The sequence below is a fragment of the Theropithecus gelada genome, chromosome 5, assembly GCF_003255815.1.
Source record: "Theropithecus gelada isolate Dixy chromosome 5, Tgel_1.0, whole genome shotgun sequence".
In the NCBI taxonomy this organism is placed as follows: Eukaryota; Metazoa; Chordata; class Mammalia; order Primates; family Cercopithecidae; genus Theropithecus; species Theropithecus gelada.
In genome coordinates, this window is record NC_037672.1 from 48594844 (window position 1) to 48615916 (window position 21073).

A 21073-nucleotide genomic window follows, 5' to 3' on the forward strand; every position below is an offset into this window, starting at 1 on the left:
AATGATCGCCATTCTAACTGGTGTGAGATGGTATCTCATTGTGGTTTTGATTTGCATTTCTCTGATGGCCAGTGATGATGAGCATTTTTTCATGTGTTTGTTGGCTGTATGAATGTAATGAAAAACATGTATTGATTCCTTAAATGTAGAGTTATTTACTTTAATCTTTACTTTTCGTGTCTTCTTATAATAACTTTTACTCAAATTTTTTTTTTTTTTTTTTTAGAAATTCTATATAGTGATTAACAGAAACAGAAATAACCACATTCTTGGGCAAAATTTATGGGTATAGAAAACCTTAACAATTTCAAAATTTGACTTTGAGTTTTACCTGAATTTATCTTCAAGGGTATATACAATGTGCTAACATGTTGATATACCATCTACTAAATACGTACCACCTTATGACAAAGAAAAAGAACATGTAAAAATTATCAAAGTAAGAAAGTCCTTAATTTAGATGAACATCAGTGAGAATTAAATAATCCCTTGCACATTCTCACCAAATTCAAAAAAAATGAAACCATCATTCATACAATGCCAAGAGAGCAGAGACTAGCCCAAAAGTTGGGACTATGAATCCTTGGTACACCACACATTCAAACCCTGAGCAGACACAACCCTGTTTAGTTTATGAGACCTGACAGTACCTCTGCTTGAGGTGATAAGGCTGCAGGCTTTGTATACACTGAGCCACTGGCAGCAGAATCAACACTGACAACTTGACAGTTCGTCAATTGGAAAACCATTCACTCCTTTTGAGACATGGAGAAACTGGGAGTGGAACCTTCATTTTGGACACACATCTAGTAAATCTATACTGCAATTATTTGTGTGGTGTTATTTTCCCTTGATAAGTATCTTTGAACACATTATTATATGTGTTAATAGCTATGCAAAGGAACTGCCTCATTTATGAAATGAGCTGGCAAGCTACGAAATAGTCCATAATACTTTTAAAATTACTTGAGTACTAGATCTGGAGTTTTTAAAAAAATTAGTAATTAAATTGCAGCTTAGTAGAAAAATAATTGAGTTATAAAAATGAAAATTTCAAAATTAAGTATGCTTAAATTTTTAAAACAATGCAAAAAAATTTTCAAGTGTCAAAGGTATACAAGGCACCATAGAGTAAATATTTATAGTGCCTTTCACAATACCTCTATAGTGCCCACTCACAGGAGCGTTTCAGTCCAGTTTGGGAGTTGGGGCATAGGAATATTAACAATGAAATAATTACAGGAGTTATTACTTAAAGACAAAGTAGATGTAATCTGATGTGTATGATTCACTATCATTTTAATAGCAGAGATTTAACCGTTATAGACTCTGAATTCAGAGCAGGTTGAAGCAGCTATATTGACCTCAGAACTTGGTTAAATGGCACTGATTTTAGAAGGCTAAATGAAGCTCTCCTCTGCCACCCTCACAAACATCCCATGATGAGTGCCTAGAACCTACTCAGCCTTAGGATTATGAATTCAGTTATCTCTCTCCCCAACCATAATTTCTGGCTCTGAAGCTCTCTCACTTCATCCATATTAATATACAAGCTCTTCAGATGTGCTGAAGACACAGTAACCTCTTAGCCATACTTTGTTTCTATTATAGAGACTCTTTCTTTCTTCATTGCCATTCATGTTCAGTTTAGATTTTATGCTTTGTCACTTCAACCATCGCCTTGTCAACGTTCTTAACCTCACTGCCTCATTGTACTGCTATCAAACACAAAGCAACACAACCCAAAACAAAAATAACCTGATGAAGTGTTAAGTCTACATTAATTTAAATTTATTCAGTCTGCTCAATGCTGGTGGACAAACATCCGCAACTGTATAGATTAGTACCACAGTGATTTCTTGATCTCTAGCCTCATGTGAGCCAACAGCCCTGCCTGGCATTTCTTCAATATTCCCTAGTCACCTCTCCTGTTTGCCACAGCAGCGATTTCGAAACTTCTCCACTGTCGTTAAACCTCCAGTCTCACTATTGCCAATGCCTTCTGCTACATTTTCCCAATTAGGAGATAATCTTGCCTCCTACTTCTCCAAGAAAAGACTATTTCTTAACAATCGTCTTAACTTCCTAACATCAAACATAAAGACTTGCTTGCAAACACAGCATTCTTTTCTTACCCCCACCCCTCAGCACTCTGGAAAATGATGTTCCCCGGTGCCTACAGTTAAGAACTCCGTCTAATTCTTGATCCAATCCTCTCTTTTCCTCTACTGTTTCTCTATCAATGATCACCTTTCTTTCCTATATCTTCATTTTCTTCTTCACTACTGGCTTGGTCTGTGAGCATTCAAATATACCCAAATCTCTTACACTGTAAAAGACCTCTCCCAAAAACTCCACAAAACCATTTAATTACTACCCAAAATATTCACTTTTTTTTTTTTTAATTTTCTAGTGTTGCTATTTAAACATATGGCATGACTCCTCTACTGAAATTTCACTCATTAATGAAAATTAACCACAACTTCTTGTGATGTACTAGACACGATTCTGGATGCTTCACCTTACTAGCTCATTTAAATTAGGCCAGCATACCTTAGCATTAAAATCCAACAGAAAGGACAGCTTTAGGAGACCTCATTCATAAGTATCAATATAAAACCCTTATGCAAGGTGGTAGCAAATCAAATAATATTATGTAAACATAAGCATAATTATAATTTTATATATGTATAAATAATTCTATATAAAAATATCCCAGGAATGTCTGGAGCTTCCTTAAACTGATCTAAGTTAATTATAAATATATAAATATATAGTAGTATAGTGGCATAGTGTTGAATGTTTTTTCTCTGAGATTGATAACAATCCAAAAATACCTACTATTGTTATTTCCATTCAACATCATCCCTAGAAGGTGTAAAATAACAAAAGAAGAGACAAAAACTCTTATTAATTGCAAATGACAAGACAATTTGCAGAAAATTCATGAGAATCTACAGATAAATTATCAGAATTAGAGGTCTGAGCAAGAGTGCTAGATATAACATCAATATAAAGTATCGATATTATTTGTATACACAGCAGCAAACAGAAAATGACATTTTAGAAGATACCATATTACATTCATAGACTATAATACCACTCAGCAATATAAATTAAAAGACAAACGAGCAAAATTATTGACACATGAAAATAAGAATGTACCTTAAATGTTGAGAGAAAAAAGACACAAATGTGTAAATACTAATTATGCATTTATATAAACTTTCAGACCAAACAAACTGTCGGTGCTTCTCAGAATAAAAACAGGAATAATTGCACTTTCTGAGTGACAGAAACATTCTGTAACTTGACCTTGTTAGTGGTTAAACTGGTGAATGCGATTACTGTAAGTCACTGTGCACTTCAATTATATCTCAATAAAACAAATGAAGAGTATTGAAGAGTAAAATTTTACTTTTTTCTCACCTCATATATATAGAAATCTTCTAGATAGATAAAAGACATTAATTTGAAAGGCAAAACTATAAAACCCCTGGAACATAATTGAGCATAATATCTTCATGACTCTGGGGGATAGGGAGTAATTTCTTAGATAATACTGAACAGCAATAATAATAAGGACGAAAATTCATAGCTCTTCTAAATTTAAAGATACTATAAATGGCATTGAAATAAAATCCACAGAGAGGAAAACAAAACTGGCAAAAAATTAAATGATAAAACACTCAAATTCAGAATATATACATAACTTCTAGAATCAATTATAAAAAGCAAAAGACACCCCCTCCAAAAAATAGCCAAAAAAAAAAGTAAATAAGCAATTAACTAAGAAACATCTGAAGACCCTAAATATGTAGGAAAAGATGCAGACATTTTCATAATCAGGGAAATGTAAATGGGAATCATGAGGATATATCATTATATACACCCAATAAGTTAATACAATTTTAAGTCTTACACATTCAAGACTTGATTAGAAGGTGGGGCAATGCCTGCATTGCTAGTGGTATGTAAATTAGTAAATTACTATGAAAATGGGTTTGATGTTATCTGGTAAAGTTCAAGATATGGTTTCTTGTATTGCAGCAGTTCTACCTCTGGATACAATATCTACAGAAATACACCTATAAGCATAAAAGTATCCAAGATGTATATCCAAGAATTTTTGTAACAGCAGCTTACAGCAGTCTAAAAATGGAAACTGTAGTGGTTTGGGACACATCCATACAATAGAAAACAATACAGCAATATAAATGAATAAACTGCCACTCCAAGTAACAAGGATCAATAACATAAACATACTGTTGAACACAAGAAGCAAGAAAAAAAGGATATATGCATTCTTGAGACCATTCATAAGTTGAGACATTGACAAAACAATTATATAACGATGTAAACACAGGTGATAAAAATATATTTTAAATGCACATAAATTAGCATCATAAAAATCAGTCTAAATATTACACTATGGATAAGGATGGTCTGACTGTAATCAGAGAGAAGCATATGAGAGTGTTGAGAATCCTGGCTATTTTATATTCCTTGACCATAGTAATGGCTCTTTCCTTTAAAATAATTCACTAAACTTTGAGTTTTATGCAGTTTTCTATATATTTCATATTATTAACTATAAAACAAAAATTTAAAATGCATCAAGATAGTTTCATCCACATTAGCATGAATTTATTGAGAAATTTGTATTGCTAATAACTCCTCACTTCATTCTGTCTAGGTTGTTTTGCATCTTACATCTCAGCATTAAATACCTACTGAAGAACCTCTTACCCTTAATGTAGTCAACTTTAGACAGTTAGAAATTTACGGTTACCAGCTCTGCATATACACTCAATTATGTTAGGCTTTTCCTTACCAAATATATATATATGATTTGATATATTTCCCTACCAAATATATGTGTGTATATATACACATATATATGTGTGTATATATATGTGTGTGTGTGTGTGTGTGTGTGTGTATATGATTTGGATTTGCTGTATATATATTTGCTATATATAAAAATATATATGCATATTTGCTATATATATATACAGGAAATCCAAATCATATAAATGAGACACATATGTGTGTGTGTGTATAAAAACATCATTTATATAAGGGTGTTTGTATTTCTCCTTGAGAAAGTTATCGTTCCAGTATTTCATGAAACACCACTATTGGCACTCAGCTTCTTCTTACATGTGATAAGTAGTATACAACGAGAGTTCATTTTCTGCAAACTATTTTCTTCATATTACATGACACACACAGAAAGTAAGATACTGTAATGTCACATCTTGCAGTAGACTTTCTGTCTTACTATATGAAATTTATCCAAGCTCTTATTCTCATTTTATACATGTTGCAAGTTAAAAATCAAGCAGCTACAAATTGTATAAATATTAAATTTACTATTTTATAAAAATTACTATTATAACAAATGAAAGATGATGCTATTTCCCTAGACAAGATTCAGATTACTTTTTTTCCTTTACATTATTCTAAGTCAGAAATTGAATTTCTTGCTTAATACTTCTGGTAAATAAATATTTAAAGTCATTTCAATGCCTAATTTTCCCCCAACCCTGCTTTCTCTTTCAAACTACAATATTGACTTTAATGGGTACTGTGATCGTATTGCATGGAAAACAATCAAGCGAAACCATAGCACAGGAAAAAGCATATTAATCAGCATGTCTTATCTTACTTTGCGAACACCTCTGCCAAGCTCTTCTCCGTAGTTGGTTCCAAGGATTTCAAAATGGACATTGGGATTGCCTCCATTTTCTCCAAATTCTAGCTCTCCAGTCAACCCACTAACTCCACCCTAAAAGAGAGAACAGATACTGATGTAAAATTTCAGAAGTAAAAAAAAATAAATAAACATAAAAGGAAGTTCTAGGAACTCTACTTCTATCTATGAAATAATACTTAAAGTATGCAATTTTAACAGACCACTTTTTAAAATAGGTACACAGCATAAACAGGAGTATAGTTGAACTAACTTTGGAAATTCCTTAATCCAACCTCATCTATTTTTCATGAAAACAGAAATTTAGACCCCAAAAGTCAACTGACTTCTCAAAATGAAACCATGTTAGAGCTCAGACTAAATTTCATGCTCAAGTTTTTGCCACCATACCTTGTGACTTGAATGGATCCATTAGTCAGAAAACAAGATGTTTCTGTAGTGCATAAAATCTATTTAAGATAGATATCAACAATCTTCTTTGTTCTAGCACAATTCCATTCAAATTTGATCTAAAATTATACCTGGGGATCTTAAAATCCATGGTTTCTAGATTATTAGAGGCTTATTATTTTGCACCTTCTTTAAATATATTTTCCAAATCAAAAATAAAAGAAAGCTAAATTAGGCTTGAAATCTGTTTTTGCTCTTAACGGGTAGTGCTGGCTGTTGAGATTCACTGGGAATTCCAAGCTTCATCTTTCATTCAACATGACAGATGTTCATTTATCCAACAGATGGCAATGTAGGTCATACTTCTCTCTTTCTTGTTTATCATTCTTTTCTCAGTTTAGTTTATCAGCCTTCATATTATTTAGGATTTTACCAATGAAAATCACACTCCCAGTCACTTCAATGCTAAAATATGTCTAACTTAAAATTTTGGCCTGGTAATGACATTTATTTAGAAAACAAATGATCTCAGTTTTGTAAATTGTTTTAATTATCACCTCTAAGATGTTGGTATTTAAATATATCTCACTTGACATAACCTGCAACTCTGTTTCCAGACTTTTCCGTCTGGTATTAATATTATGCTGCTTGCTTTTCCTTCTACTCCATCTGTGCCTTGTAGCCCAATCACCTGATGCAAAGTTCATGATGAATTCAATAAACTATTTTTGATTGATGTTTTCCTACTTGAATCACTAATTTTAATATTTAATCTATTGTATTTTTATAACAGTAATAATCAACAAAATTAATTCTTCACTATTATTCCCTAATCAGCCAAACTATTATCTAGTTTTATTAATAAAAATCCTAGTGCATTTGATATGTCAATACTCTTTTCATATACGATTTAGCAGTCAAGAAGATAGGTCACACTTCCTGGGTTTCACGAATGGCTTCAGGACCTACTAGCTGTATAAACCAGGCTAAGCCATTTCATTTATGCCTCAATCACTAGATCTGTTAAATGGGAAAATAATAGTGCCTACGTTAGAAGATTATTCTGATTCTTATAATTCATGTACAGAATACTGAAAAGTTCTTGACATGTGGTGAGAGCTTAAATACTATTATTATTATCATCATTACTTCCACTGTTACTTAATTCTTTATTTCTGAAGGATTTTTAGTTCACAAGTTGGCATAATCTTGTTTTTTAATGAAAATTCACTGGGTTTGCCAAAAAGTATTATATGCTTAAATATTTAGATGGCTTTGGAAAATATTGTTGCAAATGTCAACTCAGTTACATTTCGTTGGTTAGCTTGGGGAGAAAAAAGTTAAAGTAGCTGGTCTAGAATGTATTCATTCCTTTCCCTGGTGTGTGGACAGGGCAGCAACTGAGGGTGAAGGTTGGGTCTAATTTCCCTGACAACTGGAACTCCAGGTAAATAGACTAGTAATATTTACTAGGTGGGAAATCCCTTAGCAGGATATCCCAGGCTAAAGAAATACTGTAGTAAATAAACCCAAGATCTATGGATTAACAGTTTGTGGCTCCTCAGAAAATGTCCTGAAGCTTTACGTTTTTTAGGGTAAAAATGAAAATGTTTCATAATGTAAATCCTCCCTGTGATGAGAAGTAAACCTATGAAACCCTCCTTGGAGACAGAATCAGCATTTCCAGTGTGGGAAGAAAGAACCTGGGGAGCCATGCACAATGTCTCCTACTTTTTCTGCTTTGCGCCCTTTGCTTGCCTGTATTTTTGATAAGGGCAATATATCTGATTTTTGCCAATCTATTCCAGTCTGCGCTCACTATTAATATCTCACAATATCCAATTATATTTTAAAGACTGAAGTGCAGTGCATCTTATTATCATTAGTATCTCCAAATGACAAATACTGTAGGAATTTAATTGACAAGTATAGCTTATATTATCACAAATAAGTTCTACTTGTATTCAGAATATTTTATAAAAGTTTTTCTTGTCTATAACCACACATCTACCTGAATAATATCTTCTAATTATATCAGAATCTTAAATTTCTGTTTTAGCAGCTTATTTCTAGGAAAAATATATCATATATTAATATGATTGCTACATAAAAACTACCATAACCCTAAAATGTTTACACATTTGAGCACTAGACGAATCTGGTGTCGTGTTATTGTTCTCAATCAATACCCACGTGGCCACTCCAGGTCATGCCTTCATCCTTTACTTTATATTCCACTGAATGACTTAGTTACTTGAAAAAGTTACAGAAAACAATAAATTGGGGAACTTGCATCGAGTTTGCTACAGCGTTTACTTACGTTGCTCAACTTTTTGACTTTGTAATTTATTTTCCTTATGCTATATTCCTAATGAGTTGTTGGCATGTAAAATCAATGAAACCTTCCCTCATGAAGATGTCAGGGATGACTGAGAGGTCAGTATTTCAAGCAAGTAAACCTTTTAACTGAAACCTATTGTTATATCACCCAGACTTAACCTCTCTGATTTTTGATTGCCATAGAAAATTCCAGCGCTTTAAAGCATTTTTCCATCTATCCTCAAATTAACCTTGAAAACAGAGCCTCGGTGAAAATGTGTGCTGGTCAAGGGGTAATGAATGGTCATTATTTTTGTGCATGCATGGTTGTATTTTTTTATCTCTTGTTGATGCAGCAGATTTTCAATAATATAAGCTAATGGGACATTGATAGTATGAATAACACATACAAATAATTTCTAAATGTCCTTTAAATTGGCAGTAAAAATTGCTGCCAGAGTAAACCTTTTTAAAAATATGAAATAAAATTTGTTTTAATTTCATCCATCCACTTGATATATAAATACCAGCGGACATCAAATATCGAGGGCAAAGAGTAGAAAAATTAAAAGAGGAGAATCAGAGGTTGGGAATAATTTACCACTGGACAATGAGTTTCTAAAAGGCAAAATGTATTATTCCCCTATGGCTAGGAAAGGTTGGGGAAAAGGTAAAAAAAAAAAAAAATTACTGAGACTTTATGTCATTCTGTTTATGATGAAGAAGGATCTTTTCCTACACTAGAAATGACAAAGGAACTTAAGAATTACTTTTGGAGGATCACGTGGGACATCAAATATTTATCATACTTGCCTAATTTCCTTATACTTATTCCTAAATTCCTTGTAACCTGCAGATGTGTGTGGGAACCAAGGATAATCTGTTAATATAAGCATGGGCTCAGCAAGGCAGTGAACACTCTGGGAGGTGCCAGACTCAGTAGGGAGCCCTGATGCCTTCATGTTTCATCAGCATCAGGTTCAGAGAGAAAAACTCCTAAGAAGAAAAATACCACATTTTCTACCCAACAAAGAAATATTTTTATGAGTAAATAGAAATTAAGATACAAGATGGAAAAAAAAAAAGACAAATACAAAGAACCTAATTTATGTGAAATATCTAGGAAAATTTGAGTTGCCATGTAACATTATGTATGTGTATATATACATATATTTGCATATATACATATACACTCAAATAGTCATTCATAGTAGAAACTCACAGCTAGCTGAGAAGTAAACAGGAAGTTACAAGCATTGTGATCATGCTGCCTCCATCTTAGGGGATCCTTAGGCCTAGTTAACCAGTTAACTGTGGAACCCAAACTGAAACCTTCATCTTGTGTCTCATACTTTTTTCCTTTGGACTATGTAAACTGTGTGTTCAATATAACATATTATATCATAGTGAATTGCTTGGAAGTCATGCTGAACTGAATTAAATTAAATCTATTCCACTTTACCTACTTTATGATTAAAATGACCTGAAGCTGGAGTGTATCTTGGTGAATCGACAAGAGGTTTATTCCAAGAGCATGGATGGCAGTTTTTAAATCCCCTATGACAAAAAGTTTATTTGCACACATTTTTGTAAAAAGGCTACCTTATATTTCAAGACAATACTGTTTGTGGTAAACCAGATTATGTTTTCCTAAATTCTCTCTCTTTCCTTCAGATTTCTAAATTCTAAATGATACATAATGCTTTACACAAAAAGTAATGTCTCCATTTCTTTAAGTATGCAGACTTTTTAAAATCCCACAAAACCAAACATGACAACTTATTAGAGCTCATTTTGTCCCAACCATTAACCTAGGAATCATTATTTTAATCTTTGTCTTCCTCACACACTTATGTTAAATCACCAAACCTTATTTCAATCCTTATTTCAATATCCTCAAGGATATCTACTTCTATCCATCCCATGGCCCATACCCTAACCGGGTCTTCTCTAAGTAAGAGGATTAGCCTCTTCATTGGTGTTCTGTCATGCAGTCAGTCTAGTTCAACGGCAGTTGCAGAATTCTCTACTTGGCAGGCATGGGATAATCTGATTTTATCACCACCCCATTGAAAATACTTCAGTGTCGGCTGGATGTGGTGGCTTACGCCTGTAATTCCAGCACTTCGGAAGGCTGAGAGAGGTGGATCACCTGAGGTCAGGAATTTGAGACCACTCTGCCCAACATAGTGAAACCCTGTCTCTACTAAAAATATGAAAACTCGCCGGGTGTGGTGATGCATGTCTGTAATCCCAGCTACTCAAGAGGCTGAGGCAGGAGAATCACTTGAACCCAGGAGGCAGAGGTTACAGTGAGCTGAGATCACGCCACTGCACTCCAGCCTGGATGACAGAGCGAGACTCCATCCAAAAAAAAAAAAAAACCTTCAGTGTCATGTTATTCCTTGAATAAAGGAATAACGTTTGGAAATTTCGACATCATTTATGAAACCCTTGGTGGTCTTTCCCCTTTTAGCTAATTAGAAACCATGTCTCTATTCTGTCTCTATTCTGGCTGCCTTGGGCTTATTTCAGATGCTTCGGTGTGTTAAGCTCTTTCCTACAAGCCTGGAAACATTATTTCATTTGTGTGAAACATTCTTCCTTCCCCTTTCCTGGAATACTCTTAATTTTCCTTTCTTAGCCTAAACATTTCCACTTATCTATCACTCTCAGGCCTACGTAGGCCCTCCCATGACATATTTCTAGAACAGTTGGTATTTACCCTTTTGTAGAACAAATCATGCTTGTAATTATTTTTGATATTTCTATTTTCCTTCCTTATTCTCTGATCTTGTAGTACAACATATGGTAGTATTCAATAAATATTTGTGGAATGAATAAATTACCATGTAAGAATTGGTATCATTTCAGTACTTTTATCAGTTCAAAAAATACTCTTTGAGGTATCAACATATATCAAGATAACTATCAGATATCATATTGATATATGCTGGGCTCAACATATATCAATATGAGAATGTACTGGTACTTAAATATTTGAAATATTGCATAAACTGATATTTTCTATTTTCCCACATTCCATATTAAAAATAATTACAAAACTTTTAACAGAAATTGGTCAATTAAGACAATGCAAAAGAACTTGCTTTAAGGATCTATTAAATTTTAGTTCACTTACTAATATAGAATACACAGAAAATTGTCAGTGATTTTATGTTTAATTTTGAATCTAAGATTTTTCTTAGTTTTTAAAAAACTTAAATGAAAGAGATAAAGGTGTTCTTTCTAACATTCAGGTCTGATTTTATCCAAAAATTATTTAGTGTCTTACATTTACCCACAAAATAATTTTTTTTCCTAAATCACTTTCCAGTCAAAACAATTTTATGTGTTCTCTGCACTCTGGTAAATTAATCAACTTTTGTCATTGTACAAATGATTTATTCTAATAGATATGTCAGCTACAGCATTCTACCACCTGAAATATCCTCCTTCCATAGCTTTTTATATCCTAAGCCTGCTAGTTTTCAAATTTCCGTTAAGATGCTATCAGTTCCATGCAAATATTGCTAATCTATTTTCTAAGTTGTGTTCTCAAGGAAACAGGTCTGAGATGGAGATTTGCTTGTATGCAGGAGGTTTATTTGAAGTGCTATTGAGAGAGCACTTGCAATGGAGTGAGGGAAGAGGGACTAGACAGAGAAAGAAATGAAAGCCTGATGCAAATACAATACCAGTTTAAGTCATCCAATGGACCAGTCTATAGATAACCCTTCAGACTTGTCCCTTGAAGAAAGGAACTTAGACATTTCTAGTTTTGTAATGACTGTTCATTGGATTCATGCTGCCCCTAGAGAGAGGGCGTAGCAATTTCTGGTCATGGCAATTCCCGAACAGAGGCTCAGATGTCTTTCTTGGCTGTGAAGCAACTATCTCAGTGTGTTACCACAGCATATTACACTCTTCTCTAAGATTCTACAGTATCCTATATTTACCACATTTGGGTCCTTTTGTTGTTTCTGGCCTTAGAGTGTAACTCTTTGTACAGTTAGTCAATATTCACTACTGGCCTCTAAATTTCCTTTTTTTTTTTTTTTTTTTTTTTGGTGGGGGGTAATCCTATAAATGAGTTTGCACAGAGCATTCTACAGTATAGACATTCGATAAATACCTGTTAAAACAGTGATGAATACATGAATGAAGTGCCCTCTTGGAAATTGTTTCAGTATTAAAAATATTAACACTAAGAAAAAAATGAAAAATGATTTCTATTTAAATATAGTAGACTTCTGTAAATAAAAACAGGCTACTCGTGTTGCAATGACATGGCACTATTCCAAGAAGGTAGATCCGCACTGGGTAAATTGATTTCTAAATATCCCAGGGGAGTGGTTTTCAAATTGTAGTTCTAAGAACTGATTGTGGTGGGAGTCTGTGGAAATCCCCTCCTACTCTTTTCCTTAGCAGCTGAAATTTATTGATTGTATTTATACAGTTTAAAAAGTTTGAAAGCTTGCTCTAGGTTACATAACACTAACAAATTTAATTATACAACATGAAAACTCTTTCCCAATATATAAATACAGTTTTCATGAGAGGCTACAACAATATAGCTTCTCATAATAAACTAAAAATTGAAAAACAAGCCATATTAAAACTTAAATATGGTTTATTTAATATTAACCGAGGGTGTTTATTCCCGTGATTTCTTGGTGTGCATGTTTAGCCAAGTGACTTTGACAGGAGTGAACAAAAATGATTTCCATGAACAACAAAAATGGTAAATGGCACAGTATACAGACACCAAATTAGAAACCAAAAAAACCTGGTATTTAATGCTAGTTAGCTACACAACACTTAGTACATCATTTAATTTTTCTGAAGCTCGGTTTTCTATACCTAAACATGGAGTTAAAAGGTTAGATTAACTTTATTGTGACTTGCTACTCTATAACTGCATAAGTTACTAATAAAAATGTAAAAGAACTTAAGTGCATAATACAGTAAAACAAAAATAGAAGAATACTTTCTTTACAAAATTTTTAAAAATCCTCTTTTCAGATAATGCCCCTGGTGTGTTTAAGAGTATACTTGTTGCATGCTGCTTTTTAAGTCTATGTCAATACATACAGTATTAGAATTGGAGTGATTAATTTTATTTGACAATGATATCAATGTGTATTTAAAAAATACAAGAGAACAAGTAATTAAGTTTGGAAAGTTGATCAGGTCAGTCATAAAATATATGAAACATCAATATCTTCCTTTAACATCTACAATAACTAGTTTGAAAATCTAATGGAACATATTTCATTTATGATAGCATGCACACACACACACACATGCATGCACACACACATGCATGCGCACACACACATCCTATAAAATTTTAGAAAAAAAATACAATGAAAATATGTGTGAAGAACACTATAAATCTTTAATCAGGGTTACAAAAAGCTGACTGTATGGATAGATGCCATGTTATAGATGGAAAGACTCAATATTTTTAAAACTATAATTCCTTCAAAAATATTATACAACATCCATGTAAATAACAATGGCACAGGGCTGCTGATAATATTTGGCAGAAATGAACATGCAAGCATTAACCACTAATTTTTAAAAAAGAATAAAAATGAGGAGGCACTTATTTTACCAATTCATACAATAAATTATAAAGCTCAGGTACACAAGAGTACCTGAGAAATAGCAACCTTGCCCATTACTAGACATTTACACTACTATGTCAATGACATTATTTTTAATTCTTTTGTTTCATTCCCCATAATAAGAATATAAATTAGGGATAGGAACTTGTTCTCTTCTTGCTTGTAATTTGTGTAGCAGCACACAGATTTGTAATGTGTATGTAGCATGCCCTTAATATAGGCATTTTGTATTTACTTGAATGTAATTAAAACTTTTATCACTAGAATATTCCCATTGTAATAAGGAGCCTGACCTCATTTGTGTTGCTGGCTACTGACTTCTTTTTAAGCCTTACCCTCCCTTTCTTTGACCCCACATCTGTACAGTCTTATTAAGATAGGCCTTCCTGCACCTACTTATTTGACACCTGTGGGAAACTTGACCTTCTCAAATCTCCAGCCCACATGAGTGGAAATCTTTTCCCAGCCCTAACCTCTAGTCACCAAAAAGGCCCAGGCAATTCCCTCTGTTTTGCCCAAGCCAGCCTGAATCTGGTTGGGGCCATTCTGCTCTTCCTGGGAGTCTCTATGTGAATAATGAACTTTCTTTCTCACTTGATGTGTGGAGTATCATCAACACTGACATCTAAACAGGTGACCAAAACTACACATATGATGCAGAAAGTAATATAATTTAAAAAAATCAATTTTAAGGTCAGTTTGAAATATGAGACAAAAATGTAACATTGAACACTTGTAATCATGTATATTATTCAAACTGAGTTTCTTGACACAAAGAATGGATACATTTCTTTAAAACATGACACTGGGGCAGAAGCTGAGAGGGACAAATGTACATATAGTCCCACAAAATAAAATTTCATAATTATTGTATTAAATAATTGTTTGGGTTATAAATTTTCTAATAGTAGTATCTTATATATTAAATTTCCACATGAGAAATACTGACATATTATGGTGTCTCTCTTTCCTTCCTCCTGCTCCTCTCACTAAATAAGTGTTTCCTAAGAAACCTCTTAATCTATTATTTTGTCTTTGTATGAAAGCTTCAGAAGAATAAATATATTCAGGTTCCTGCATCCTAGCCAAACCATGAATTAATAAATTGGCAGGATTAGAATCATGTTCAATAACCTCCCTTGGATTTATACCTGTCAGCTCTCTACATAGATAAGGCTGGAAGATTTTGGCAACAGCTTGAAGCTAGATTAGACTTATTCATTTTTCAGTTGAAAAGTCTTTCTCTGCCAATATATTCAATACATTTAATTCTCAAGTACTTTTGTTGATAACAGCCAAAATTCTCATTAAAATTTTCCTTGGCAAAGAAGACACAACATGACGATGGTTTGAAATCCCCACCAAAACTCATCTTGAAATGTAATTGCCATTGTAATGGTATTAAGAAGTAGAAACTTTAAGAGATGACTGAGGTCATGAGAGTTCTGCCTTCATGAATGGAATAATGCTGTTATTGCAGTAGTGGGCTAATTGTCACAAGAGTTTGGTCCCCTTTTTGTCTCTGTCTCATGCACTTGCTTGCCAAGTGGTGTCCTTTCACCTAGGATAACCCTTATCAGATGCCAGCCCCGAGCCCTTGGATGTCCCAGTTCCAGAACTGTGTGCCAAATAAATTTCTGTTCTTAATAAATTACAAAGTCTATCGTATTCTAGCAGCAGAAACAAATCAAGAGAGAAAACTGGTACCAATCAGTGGAGCTGTTGCTATAATACATACTTGAATATGTGGAAGTGACTTTGGAACTGCATAAAGGTAGGGGCTTGAAGAATTTGAAGGATCGGACTAGGAATAAAAAAATGTACTGCTGTGAGTAGAGCTTTAAGGGCAATTCTAGTGAGGGCTTGGAAGAGAGAGCTGTAGAGAAAGTCTGAATCTTCTTAAGAGTTTATTTAATTTGTTGTGACCAGAATACTCATAAAAATCTGGAGAGTAAAGGATATTCTGATGAGGTCTCAGACAAAAATGAGGAACAGGGTATTGGAAACTGGATTGAAAGCCATCCTTGCTGCAACGTAACAAACACCCTGGCTGAATTGTGGCCATATTCTAAGACTTTGTAGAATGCAGAACTTAGGGGCAATGAACTAGAGTATCTGGTTGAAGAAATTTCTAAACAGCAGCACATTCAGGCTTCTGCCTGGTTACTTTTACCTGTATGTAGTAAGATCTGAGAGAAAGAAATTACTTAAAGATAGATTTTATATTTAAGAGAGAAGCAGACAAAACATTTGAAAAACTTACAGGCTGGCTATGTAAAGAGTGAAAACGTATGTTCAGGGCTAGGTGCGGTGGCTCACACCTGTAATTCCAGCACTTTGTGAGGCCAAGGCAGGCAGATCATGAGGTCAGGAGATCGAGACCAGTCTGGCCAACATAGTGAAACCCTGTTTCTACTGAAAATACAAAACAAATTAGCCAAGTGTGGTGGCACGTGGCTGTATTCCCAGCTACTCAGGAGGCTGGGGCAGGAGAAATGCCTGAACTCAGCAGGCGGAGTCTTCAATGAGCCAAGAACACACCACTGCACTCCAGCCTGGGCGACAAAGCGAGACTCTCAGGAGAGAATGCCAAGGGTGCAGTCAAGTAGTGTTTGCTAAAGATATTAATATGGCTACAAAGGAGCGATGTGCTATTTATCAGGACAATAGGAGAAAGATTTAAAAGGAATTTAAAAGGAATTTCAAAAATCCCTGAAGCTGCTGCTGCCCTCACAGGCTCTAGGAAGGCAAAATGATTTCAGGGGATATGCCCAAGGCACTCATCATAGGTTCCCTGTCCAGGGTCACCTAGCAACTCTTCTCCCCACATTCCAGTGTAACATTCTTCAGTTGCACCAGTTATGGCTCAAGTGGACTCAGGTGAAGCTTGGGCTGTCACTCTGTAGAGTGCAAATGGTAAGCTGTGGCAGCATTAATATGGTGTTATACCTTCAGGCACACAGAGTGTGAGAACTGTGGCTATGGGTTCCTGCACCAAGATTTCCAAGGATGTCGCAAAAAGCATGAAGACCTAGGCAGAGACTTGTCTCCAAAGTGAAACCACCACAGAGAGCCTCTACTAAGACAATGTTGAGTAAAAATGTGGGGTTGGACTTGCCACAAAGAGTTTCCATTAGGGCAATGACTACTGGAGCCATGGAAGTGGGACCATCCCTAAGACCACAGAACTGTAGGACTAAAACAGTGTGTCACTCCAACCTGTGAGAGCTGCAGAAGCTGAGTTCATCAAAGCCCTGGGAACAGGGTTGCCTGAGGCCTTGCAGGCCCAATCCCTGTCCTAGTGGATCCAGAAATTAGGACATGGAATAAAAGGATATTGTTTCTCGGCTTTATGACTTAATGTTATTTTTTGTGTTGGGTTTTAGACTTACTTAGGACCAGTTATCGTTCTTTTCTTGCCTATTTCTCTGTTTTGGAATAGAAATGTCTATCCTATGACTGTCCCACCACTGCATTTTGGAAGTAGATAATCAGTTTTGAATTCATAGTTTCACAGCTGGAAGAAATTTGCGTCATGATGAATCATGTGAGTCTCACCCATATCTGATTTAAATGAGACTTTGAAATTTGGACTTTTGAGTTAATGCTGAAACAAGTTAAAACTTTTGGAACTATAGGGATAGAATGAATATATTTTATATGTAAGAAGGATATGAGTTTTGGGGGTCCAGGGATGGAGTACTGTGATTTTAGTGTCCCCTCCTAAACTCACATTGAAACTTATTTGCTACTGTTATGGTATTAAGGATAGGGACATTGAGGTGATTAGGTTATGAGGATGCCACCTCATGAATAGATTAATGTCCAATAATGGGAGTGGATTAGTTATCCAGGAAGTCTTGGCCCCCCTTTTCGCTCTATCTTATGCAGCTGCTCACCATGTGATGCCCTTCTGCCATGAGATGACCCTCTCCAGATGTGGTTGCCACAGTCTTGGACTTCCCAGTGTTGAGAACCATGTGGAAAAAACTTCTGTTTTTTATACATTTCCCAATTTGTGGTAAACAGTTAGAACGGCAGAAAAGGGACTGATACAAAAACCAAGAGAAAGATTCAGGCTCTTCTCTATTTAAAATATTTATTTCCTCTACTTCTAGTTTTTGTACTCCTAGCTTACTTCTAATATTATTTTTTTATATTTTACTCTGACTTTTTAAGGTCATTTATATTTCATTTGACTAGCTATTTTTCTTTTGTTTTCTGGGAAGAAAGGAAAATACATGCGAAAGAAAAAGGATGGATAAAATAAAAAACATAAGCTTCCAAATGTCTGTCTCCTTTGTGTAAAGGGTATGGGAGAATTTGTTTGTTTTATTAATCATTTCATTTTAAATCCAAGAGGCTGTGCAAGACAAATGGAAAATGTCAGGAAGGATGACATGACAAAGAGTCTAATAAACTGCAGAATGCTTATACCACTGAGAGGAGCTAAACAACATAAACTGCCTTCTGGGAATGGAACAGGTAGCTAAGCCAAACAGATTCATAGCTGGGATAAGCAACACATTGACAGTGAAGAAGAATAATGCAATCAGTTACCCCAAATAGTTCACAAATGCTGCAACATGTTATCTACTTATGAATCCTATCCTTATCATGAGATAAATTAAAGACCATCACGTTCAATCTCTTACCATGTATATTATCTAACTGGAAAAGTGCTAATTGAGTCTACTGTTTGTTTTTTTTTTTTTTTAGTGGATGATGTATGTTTTTTAAAAGCCTTTTGTACTTTGTGACAGGCACCAAAATAATTTCAGTATCTCTAATGCTAGTGACAGTCAAGTCAGTATATCTCAACCACACATTTTTTACTCGCATAAAATTCCCTTATGAATAAATAAGGAAGCCTCCCCTTTTTATATGTTGATGACTTTCTCACCTTTTTCCTTTTTCAATATTTTATTTCCCCATTACACTGTTTTGTGCTTTGAATTGGCAGAAATACTAGAGAGGAAACCCTTTTTCTAAAATATATCAAATAATTATTTACCCTATCCTTTTTACATGAAAATTAAGAAGTTACCTTCTTGATGGTCTCCAACATGGAGCGCCCACCCTGCCATGGCTTTGAGTTCTTTCTGATACATGACAGACTTGCCATGCTGTGCCACTTTCGGTCTTCCAGCTTCTTATGAAAGGCATTAGCAAGCAGAAGCACCGTGTCATATATGTAAAGGTTGGAAATCTGAAAAGACATTAGAAAGTGATCATTAGAATCATTGACACCAATCATCAAGAATAAGGAAAAAAATAATTGTCTCAGCTGCTTCTGTTCATGTCATAGATGGCTGGTTTACTGAGTTATTAAGCAGAAGGTTTCTTTTGTCATTTCCTGGGCAATTTTGTCGTTGAGAATGAAGTCTTGTCTGATTGTATGCCTCAATTGCTTTTTCAGCTTATTTTGTTGTGAAAGAGAAGATTAAAAAAAGAAAGAAAGAAATTTTGACAGAGATAAGGCTGTTAGTGTTAGACCTGAGAAAATCATTGGCCCTTATTTCTCTCTGAGGAGGTAAGAATCTAAGGGTTTAAGATTGGAAGGACAAACTGAATAATACATTTTCTGAATATGTTAAGGTTTTGCATTCTAGTTATTCAGATGGAAAAATATCAACTTGATCTCATATATGAGTGTCATAGGTACATAAAAAGGAAGCAGTCAACTGTGTGTATGTTTGTGTATATGGAGATTCTGTAAGGAAATAATGAAAGAACAGGACCATTTATAAATATTATTGTGATCAAGGATCTATACAAAATTATACAGGTATACACATGCATTGCAATTCATTGATTTCACAAATATCATAAACTATTAACTGTTTGTGAATGTGTGTTTACATTAACACTTGCTTCTTCTAAGGCAACCATGTTATTAGCTTCTTTCTACATAGATTGAAAAATAAATTATAGCCATATTTTTATTTTGCTAAGGTTAACTGCATTCTTACAATTAAGTTTTGCCAGAGATACTATTTATACTGTCGATTAACCATCAAAGCTGCTTATTTTTTGAAGAAGTTAAAAATCATTCAGAAAACGTAATACCAAAAGGAATCCTTGGTCAATAAAAGCTGCTTAATGTTATATTTCCTCTGAAGGAAAAACTCAATATAAAATTTAAAAAATGAGGAATCAATGTAGTGATGAAAATTAATTCCATCTTAAAGCATTTGTGTTTTTCAGATTTTTAGAAGGATATTGTTATCACGGTCTTTCCTAAAAACACACGGGAGAGTATATGGATTGTCCTCGGGGTATATTTAATCATGGAGGAAATTTTTAAAGTAGTCTACCCACATCACAGGATGGTACTAAGCTCTGGCTATTGAGATAATTAGAGTCTGATGCTATTCAGAACTTTTAATAAGAAATTCCTAACAGTGCCTTGTGAGTTTTCTTTTACATACCATGTAAATCTTTAATCATTTGTGTTTGTGAAGTATCATTTTATATATATAATACTTACAGGCCTTTTTTTGAAGAGACATTGAACACTCAATGCATTACATGCAATGCAAGTTTGTCTTTCATAAGGACATATTAGGACTGACTATTTTCACTCCCCATCCCAGCCACTCCCCATTTTGCCCAATAATTACTAGATAGACTACAAAGGAATGGCTGAAATCTGCTATACAGCTAAATCTAGTCCATGAATCAACATCCAGGTTGGAATTAGGCAGTAAAGACCCAACAGGAAAATATATAAATTACATGAAGGACACACATCCAGGGAAATCAAAATAACACACAACCGTCTGCCCTTTCCTAACCTCTCCTGGTTCTACTGCCTGAAATTTACTTCCTCTTCCTTCTCTAGCTTTATTTTACTCTTCCCTTTGGTGAACATGTATTTAAGATTGTTGGGGAAGCATCCCTTGCTATCTCCTCACCTTTCTCCAACTAGTTATCATTTCTCAATATTTAGTTCAAAGACCACCTCTTTTTATCTACTGGAACACACAGTGCATAAGCCTTTGAAACATATCAG

General features: G+C 34.4%; 1 protein-coding gene across 2 annotated transcripts in view; it reads right to left on the reverse strand.

Annotated features, from left to right (window-relative positions):
• GRID2 (glutamate ionotropic receptor delta type subunit 2) overlaps positions 1-21073 on the reverse strand; it is a 1538331-nt gene that overhangs the window by 562895 nt on the left and 954363 nt on the right. For both annotated transcript variants that reach the window (XM_025385476.1, XM_025385475.1), the window contains 2 exons: positions 19106-19267; positions 5672-5791 (listed from right to left, as the gene is read on the reverse strand). In XM_025385476.1, coding sequence (XP_025241261.1) covers positions 5672-5791; positions 19106-19267 — 282 coding nt within the window. The remainder of the gene's footprint in view (positions 1-5671; positions 5792-19105; positions 19268-21073) is intronic.